Source organism: Limulus polyphemus, unplaced genomic scaffold (genome assembly GCF_000517525.1).
Source record: "Limulus polyphemus unplaced genomic scaffold, Limulus_polyphemus-2.1.2 Scaffold39, whole genome shotgun sequence".
Lineage (NCBI taxonomy): Eukaryota > Metazoa > Arthropoda > Merostomata > Xiphosura > Limulidae > Limulus > Limulus polyphemus.
The window spans coordinates 1,549,025-1,558,429 of NW_013665649.1; the positions used below are offsets into that span (position 1 = coordinate 1,549,025).

The following is a 9,405-nucleotide window of genomic DNA, read 5'->3' on the forward strand; positions in this document are numbered from 1 at the left end:
AGCACCTCCGACAAGATGACGTTAGCACCTGGACAATTTACTTATAACCAATGGCTAGTAGGCTCTGCACTTACTATATACATTATATAAACACATACATACATTTTATAGCATCTGACTGTGTACTCAGTAAAGTATGAAATAGCAGAGACTGAAATAAAAAAAATTGAAATTCAAATGAGATAATATTTTAACAGATTTAAATTTCATATAAAAAGTAAGAGCTTCAGGCAACAATAAACCGTAAAATATACAATAATTGGTTTTGTTGCATTTCGCACAAAGCTACTCGAGAGCTATTTGTACTAACTGTCTCTAATTTAGAAATAATAGACTATCTAGTCAACATCACCCACTGTCAATAATAGAATTAAACTGATAGGTCCCCATGAGTAAAAGAGCAATTATGTTCGGTGACCCACAGATTGAGAGTCAGCGTCCTAGCTCGATGATACAATAACTGACAAGGAATATGTGGTTACTTAATAAAATAGCAAGTGATACCTTTATATGAATATTAACACACGAGAGCACATTTCAATAACGTAGTTCAATACACGCTGGCAGACCACCCCCATAAGAGAACCCACTCAACATCGTAACTCCCAATAACATGAAAGTGTTGATTGTTTATGGACGGGCGGGGTAGTCATACTACTATTTAACTTAAGATAAACAACATTGTTTAGTTATAACAGAAGGAGACACAGTTAAATGTTTCGGAATTCTATAGATCCCATAAGCAAAATAAAAGAATGACACCATTCCTAAGTAAATAACTAAAATACATCGCTGCACTAGCGATAATTTACTTAAAACTAAAACATATAGAAAGTGAAAAGGTAGCAAACAAAAATACTGTAATGGTTGGAGACGGCTTGAATGGGTAATGAAGAAAAACTTTAATATAATTACCCATTCAAGCCGTCTCCAACCATTACAGTATTTAACATAACAGCAAATGTACAACGTTTCGACAAAGTTTTGTACATTTGCTGTTATGTTAAACTTATATTAAAGTTTTTCTTCATTACCCATTCAAGTCGTTTCCAATCATTATTAGTCTCATAGTGGGTTCCTCGTCATCGAATTTGAAAAATACTGTATTTATTTTAAAATGTGCAAGTTAAAAGAAGATTGCATATTATTTAGTGTTGGTGAAAATTATTTGATGTGAAAAGTTTCTTTAATCAGTAATTCCAGATCAGTGTTGGCCTTGCAAAAGATATTGAAATTTGATAAGTGTTCATGTCCTGCATCTTCACTATTTAGGTGTATAAAAAAACATAGGGATTACTCAACTTTTTCGGTGTGTTTTCATGGAAATTCCTATATGTTCATTAGCTCTAACTAGTAGATGGCGTTTGATTTTGCCAATATAGGAGGTCTTTCAGTCTCCACATGTGTAAAGATATACAAGACACGAATAAAGGGAAATTGTGAGAAGGTTTTTTACTACGGAAAAAATCCTATATGCGTGGTGTGGATTTAAAAATTGATATTTTATATGGTCTTCCTAAAACTCACAAAGCAGGCACCCCCTCCGACCAATTCTTTCAGCCTTAGGCACCATACTTACAAACTTGCGAAATTTCTGATACCTATACTACAACCATTCACTATTTCTGAATCTTTCAAGTTTGCACGTGAATTAAGTAAACTATCCCCCTCCAAAACCCACTTTATGACTGGCTTTGATATTATCTCCCTCTTTTCAAATATACCTTTAAATGAAACCACTGATATTTGCATATCTGAACTTTCATGTAATAATATTTCGTTGAATGGCTTTACTGAACCTCAAATTAAGACTATGTTGAACCTTACAACCAAGAATTCATATTTCCTATTCAACAACACTCATTGAACAAACAGATGGCGTAGCGATGGGCTCCCCGCTGGGCCCAAAACTAGCTAATATATTTCGCTCGTATCATGAACAGAAATGGTTCGACACCTGCCCCGCTGACTTCAGATCTATCCTTTACAAAAGGTATGTAGTTGACACTTTTGTTATTTTTCACAATAAGGATCAATGCTCAAAATTTGTAGAATACCCGAACTCACAACATCCTGCCATTAAATTTACTTGCGAGGTTGAAAATAATAATAATTTACTTTTTTTAGGCATCCTGATTAAACGTAACACTAGTATAACTTCATAACTAATGTCTTGAGCAAATTTCCTGTTTTCTAGAAGACCTATCTAATATATCTCTCTAAAGCTTATTAAACTTAACCTGGATATACCATAAAGTGAATAGGTGGAGGAAAATGTTGGTGCCAAATACTAAAGAATATTGCTATTGTATAGCTTGCTATAAACTGCTAAAGTGTGTACTGGCCTTTACTTGAATTAATGTATTATTAAGTTTTAAAGGGCATTTAGTTCAAAAAATGGTATTTTGACAGCTGGAAGGACTTGTGACCCAGAAGGAGAGTCAGACATTAAAGAGACGTGGTTGTCAAAAGAAAGTTGATCTATGAGAAATCCTTTCCTAATCATTGGACTTTTCCTAATAATGCAATGGCCCCTGACTTCAAATCCATTGTGACCTACGAACCAGGAAGGACAACCGCTGACGTCTGGAGCACTGAAATCTGTTTATCAAGATCTTCCCTTGAGAATTGACCTTGGTGTGAGGGAAGCACAGATGGGGGAAGCATAGTGATCTACTGTCTGGTGACTCTGAAACTGGGTAGGGCAGTCTGTATTGAACTCTCAGTCTTATGCCAGCCAGAGTAAATGAATCTCAGCTCTTGTCAGTTTTTTTTTTTTTTGGAGTTAAGCACAAAGCTACACAATGGGCTATCTGTGCTCTGCCCACCACGGGTCTCGAAACTCTGGTTCTAGCGTTGTAAGTCCACAGGCATTCCGCTGTGCCATTGTGCTTCATTTGTAAGCACCTTTAGTAGTTTGAAAGTTTCGGAATTATAAATATTCCATAAAATATAACTAAAAGGAAAATCTTCAATCTAGTGAATCAACATTAAAATCCAACGAACTTGTGTTAGAAAATAAAAAATATTCATCTAAAAAAGCTGTTTGAATATACCAAAGGAAAAAGAGTTGGAATTTTGTTAAGGTTTGGGTTTTCGTTTATAATATGTAAACTTTCTTTTATCAAAAGCTCCTAATCATTACAGTCATAAGTTATGATTTGAAACCACCTATGAACACACGAGAGTTTTTAACAGAACTAGTTAGGTTCTGAACTTCGCTTAATTATCCTATACATTCTCGCAGAAAAACGTCATGATACTTCATTTTTTCCCAAACTGTGGTTTTCAATAATCAGCTATTTACATATCTTTAAAAAACAAATTTCAATTGAAAACTTGATGAAAATTGGTTTTTATTATACAATTGATCGTTGACAAATAATTTCAAAGCAATCAAATATTTCGAAATTAACCATTTTATCATACTTTTTGCCACTAATTCCAGCAACGCTACAGGAAATGACGTATTTAAAGCATTTAGGAAGTGAAGGCGTATAAATATTTAGAAGTAAATCATATTTGAATAGTTTATTCTGTTTAATTCGTTTGAATAAAAACAAAGTAAAATCATAAAACAACTAGCTTTACAAAATTATAGTTACATCTTTAAAGTCGTCAAGGAATTAAAAAAGTAATTTATTTGTGGTGTAATTTTGTAAGTATTATCTCACCCGGATTTAGATGGTTTGGGTAAATAACTGTGTGAAGAATTTGTATTTGGCTTAAGTTTAGGTGGCTGGGTAGTTGTAGGAGGCGTGACAGTGGAGTGTGGAATATTTCAGTACGTGGAAATTGTTGAAGAGTGAAATCTTCTACTTTTGAAAATGTCAAATAAATCTGAAAGGGAAAGACAAAAGCAAATACAAGAAAAATGCCAAACAATATTAGCCCAACTTCTTCGTGAAGAAGATAATAAGTACTGTGTTGACTGTGATGCAAAAGGTAAACTATGAATATATATAGGCCTAGGCGAAATCATATCATATTCATATGGTTTATAATAATATTAATAATTTATATATCTTTAAAAATTGACAGTATTGTTATGGAAATGTAACTATTATTAGTCAGTGTCAGTTTTGAAATTATAGTTAGGCTTTACAAATAACATTTATATGGGCTAAAAAAATTAATAATGACATTAAATTATTAAGTTAATATATTAATAATAATACTAATAGTAATACTAATACTCACTAACTTTTAATGAGCTTTGGGATTTGATTGAACTTTTATAGTAACTCAAATTCATTTTTGTACGATTTTTTTATTATAATTTAAGAAGATAAGCTAAATCAAGAACAATATATGAAGAAAAATTTAGCTTGGACTTGTTTCCTCCAGTTCCTAAAAAAATGAGAATATGCTTAATTCAGGTGTTCAGCATTGTTAGGTCATTGACAACTTATTTTCTTTGTTTATATGGTTACCAAACATCACAGTGTTTAGCCTTGTGTTATTTTCCCTGATCACAAAGAGTAAAAGTGTTGAATTATCCCAGTTTCTCCGTACCTCACCTCAATTTGAGTTTGGCATGCACAGTTTACCATTATACATGGCTCCTTAATTGCACACTTTCCCACTTGGAAAAATACACATTTATCTCCATTGTTTTACTTTCTACAACTAAACCAATTTTGTGTTTACTTCTGTAATTTTCCCATTAATACCTAACACTTAAACATTCTTAATTAATTTTTTGTGATGCTTTACCAGAATCTTGTATAAAGTGACAAAAACTTTATCTTAAATTCAAAATTCTCAAACAGTTATAAACAGAACCCAAATCTCTGCTTTATTGATCACAGCTAACTACTTAGCAGAACTTTTTAGCATGTTATCAACAAACATGCATCATTATTTCTAAAACTGATATATAAGTATTTTCTGAATCTTTGACCCTTTTGGGAACATCCTTAAAAAAAGGAAACCCAGAACAACAGTATCATTCATTTAACTATCCATTTCAAAAAATTTGCAAAGTATTTCAGAACTTTATAGAAATAGAGAAAAGCCTACATGTAAGAATAATTCTGTCTTTCTGAAGTTTTTATTTTATTAGTTACCTCTGCTCATCAGTTCATTGTTAACAAGTTAATAGACCAAAAATAAATAATTCAAATAAGTTACTAATTAAAAACAAATGTGTTTATGCTCTTAAAATAACAACAGACGATATAGGTAGGGAACCTACTCTTTGCAAAAGAAAAAAAAGGAAAATTAATTAAAGTTGAATTAGAACATTGTTATTTCTAAAAAGAACAGTAAGTGTGGTTTAACATCATAATATAATAGTATAGGTTTTCTAACATATTTTCTTACTACAAAGGAATTTAATGAGTTCAAGTGTGTATTAATTGATTTTTATTTGATTCTAAAAAAATTCAAAGGAAATGGAATTTTGATATCAATACACATATCATTTATATAAGGAGGTGACAGAGGGCCACTTGGGCATTCAAGTTCACTTTTCCTCATATCAAAACAAACAAAGCATCAAAACAGAACCATAAGTAGCTATTGATACACTTATCCAAAAATATATTTAAATTATCTTAAAAACATACATATAAAAGCATAAGGCAAAACATTCCACAAGTTTTTAACTTTAACAAAAAATTGGCTCCTGAAGAACAAATTGCAATCTATAAACTTGTAGCATTAATTATTACTCCGTAAGCTCAAGTTTTCCATATCTCTTAACAATTGTGAATACTAAATCAACCTACTTCTGTTTTTTTTTATATTCAAGAGTAAATTGTGAATACTAAATCAACCTAGTTCTGTTTTTTATTTATATTCAAAAGTAAATAATTTTAATTTTTAGACTTTATATGTACTTCATTACTCAAATTTTTTTGAAACCAAAAACCATTCTGTTGCATGTCTGCACTCATCTCGGCAACTGATATCTTTACTGTATATGTAGTAAGGGGTCTAAAACTGTAGACTGTATTCTATTAAGGATTACCAGAATATTTTAACAGGTTAAAATATCCATTTTACTTTTCAAATAATCCTACAATTCTCTTTGCTCTTAGTTAAATAGCTAAAAGTTTGAAGCTTTATCAAAGTGCTTTTATGTAAATAATTTTCTTTTTCCTAATAGTATTGATAGTCCTGTAAAAAGTCTGTATACAGTGTTAGGTAAGATAAAATATAAAGCTTTGATCAAAAAAAAATTCTGATATGCATCTAATAGGCTCTAAAGGTAATGCAACTGAAATTGAAAACTATAAGATGAAAAAATTATTTTTAAATTCACAGATAAATCTTGTAATGTTTACTAAAAGCTTGCAAAATTTTTTGAAGATACAATTACTACATTAAGTTACAGTGTGTATAGTCTCATGGATAAAGTCATTCAAAATGGCCTACCTTTGGTCCTACTTAATGTTAAAGGGTTAAATACTAATAGTGTTTGTTTGTTTTGGAATTCTGCGCAAAGCTACACGGGGGCTATCTGCGCTAGCCATCCCTAATTTAGCAGTGTAAGACTAGAGGGAAGGCAGCTAGTCATCACCACCCACCGCCAACTCTTGGGCTACTCTTTTACCAACGAATAGTGGGATTGACCGTCACATTATAATGCCCCCACAGCTGAAAGGGCGAGCATGTTTGGTGGGATGCGGATTCGAACCCACGACCCTCAGATTGTGAGTCGAGCGCCTTATCCACCTGGCCATGCCGGGCACACTAATAGTGTTATAAATTACCTATGTTTGTTGCTAAAGAAAACTAATAAAGAAAATTATGTTTTATACAGTATGAACACGACATTTTTAACAATTAGCCACAAAAATTGATATTTTTGTTATTTAGAAAAAAGGAAAGTGATGTACTTTGGATGGAAAATTTTTAAAACTTTCTTCTTGGTTTTTTGACCAATGTTTTAAACACTGTTTAACAAAAAATGAAATTTAAATCAACCTTTTTTTTCTAGAATGACTATACATTGTAACAGGTAATCACACATTACTTATCTTTCAATCCAAAGCTAATAGATCTTTCATTTAGTTTTATTTCTTTATAGTTACATTTAGACTCCCAGAGTAAGGCAATGCAATAGCTATATATTACACTTGATAGCTTTGTGTAAACATCAGATCCAGTTACCAGCATGCTCATATCAAATTACACAAGGGAGCTTGTGCTTGGCAGTGCTGTTATTGATGAGTGTATTTTGTTTATTTAATTTCATATAAGTTTCCTTATCTAACCTAATAAGTTTCTGATTCTTATGTTTTAGTTACTTGTACAACAATAAATATAAAAATACAAGAATGTTAGTTGTTACATCTGAAATCTTTTCTTTTGCAAACTTTTGCACTTTTATGATAGAAGTTGATGTTATAGATAAGCCCGTGTTCTTAATAATAATAATATGGTGTCACACATTTGAATATAAAAAAATCCTAACTTAGAATATGAATTATTGACACACTTGTAGAAATATAATGTTTTAAAATTAATGTAATTGATCTGGCTTTCTAACTAAGCTAGAAATGGCTTAAATAATTTTCATACATGGTAAAACAGAGTTCCAGTAATGGAAAACAAAGAAAATTGTACCAAAATGTTCAATTCTGCTTATTCCAATGGCTTTTGGCCCCTTAGCTCAGTAAATTGAAATATTTGCTTTCTGTTTGTTATAAATAATCCAATATCAAATCTCACAAGTTTATGACAATTTTTGGAACCAATATTCTTTAAGGGGTGTGGCATATGACTTTCACATTAATGTTTATATCTCTGTAAAGCAAAAACCTTTGTTGGTACAAGTTCACAGTTTACTTGGGGATATGTATAGTACAAATGTGAAATCCCACAGAAAGATCATGTAGAGGTAAAATAAAATCAAAAATGACCTATATAGATTGAAGTGTCATGAAACAGACAAGTGAAGATCAAGAATTTATTCAAATATTTCCTTTTTAAATTAAGAAGTTAAAACTTATATTAAAATTTTAATTATAATTTTAATTTTTAATTAATTTTGAAGGTATCTTTGTAAAGAGGTTATGACATGTGCACTTTGACCCACTTGTGCTCATAAGTTTAACAAAAAATCAAATCATAATACTGTTTTGAAGAACACCACTACAGACATTCCACGAACTTGTAAAAACTACTGATTTATTTCCACTCTAACATTCATAAACATGACAATTTTCAACTAATTTTTTAACATTTCCCCCAATTCTATGAGTTACAGTTACATGGGATAAATTTCTGTGCAGTTATGGTAAAATAAAATAAAATTTGCAAGGGTGTCTTCAGCTACAAAGAAATCATGGTATCATCGAAAAAGATATGACCTCTGTTATAAAAGTTGATTATAAAGAAAGTTTCACATTTCAGCATACTATCTCACAAATGGTGTTGCATAGGAAAGTGAATTTGCACAGGGGTATTAAGGGTATCATGGATGGAAATGCTCTTTGTTACATGTTACCACTGTGGTTTATTTTGTATATTTCCCATCCATATAAATCAGCCTGTGAATTATAAGGCAGCTCATTCAACCAATGTGAAATGAAACTGACAAGTGGGCAGAGAGTTAAATGTTGTTACAACAAATTATTATTTTCCATTGCAGCCCTTGGAGAATACCATTCATAGAAAACCTTGAAGTTTATAAAAACACACAAGGTAACAGGTTGTATTTGTGATAAACCACGTACTGTCAAAACATTGACACCTACTGAAACTATTGCTGAGGTCAGCTGTGCCATAGCAGAAGAAAGCAGTACTAGAGCACATGGGTGAAGCAGTGTACATTGTCTCTTGATTTCTGGATTTACCAGTTTCAACTGTTTGTAATGCTTTTCAGTCAACTCTCTCATCCTCTTTGCCCCCCAGTGGCTCAGCAGTAAGTCTGCAGGCTTGTGATGCTAAAAGTAGGGTTTTGCTAACTGTGGTGGGCAGAGCACAGCCCACTATTGTAGCTTTGTTCTTAGCATCAACCAAACTGCCCCCCCCCCCCATGTTCACCTCACCCTTTCTGGTCAGAAATTAAATCACATGTAACATTTTTTACACACCTCCATGATCCTAAGGTAACAGTGTGGTATGGTTTCACAACTAATTTTGTTATTGGACTGTACTCATTTTGAAGAACAATCAACACGTGGATTGTAAACCTGCACAGTCAGTGCTGCATGGTAACATTCAGTGCTGAAAACCAATATGATTCCCATGTTGCAGCAACAAAATGTGATAGACACTATAGTTTTCTTACAGGATTATGCCTCTCTCTCTCTCTCTCTCTATATATATATATATATATATATATATATATATATAGTAGAACAGATAGTATACACTACTCTTACGTCGAGGAGTACGTACGTTTACGGTACGTAAGTAATACTATTACTATTCTACTTCCTTTCCTTTCGT

The 9,405-nt window shown here is 32.0% G+C and overlaps 1 protein-coding gene across 1 annotated transcript in view; it reads left to right on the plus strand.

Annotated features, from left to right (window-relative positions):
* Positions 1-3,514: 3,514 nt before the first annotated feature.
* LOC106461523 (stromal membrane-associated protein 1-like) overlaps positions 3,515-9,405 on the plus strand; it is a gene marked incomplete at its 3' end in the record, with an annotated part of 11,750 nt that continues 5,859 nt past the window's right edge. The window contains exon 1 of the mRNA XM_013921356.2: positions 3,515-3,945. Coding sequence (XP_013776810.1) covers positions 3,828-3,945 — 118 coding nt within the window. The remainder of the gene's footprint in view (positions 3,946-9,405) is intronic.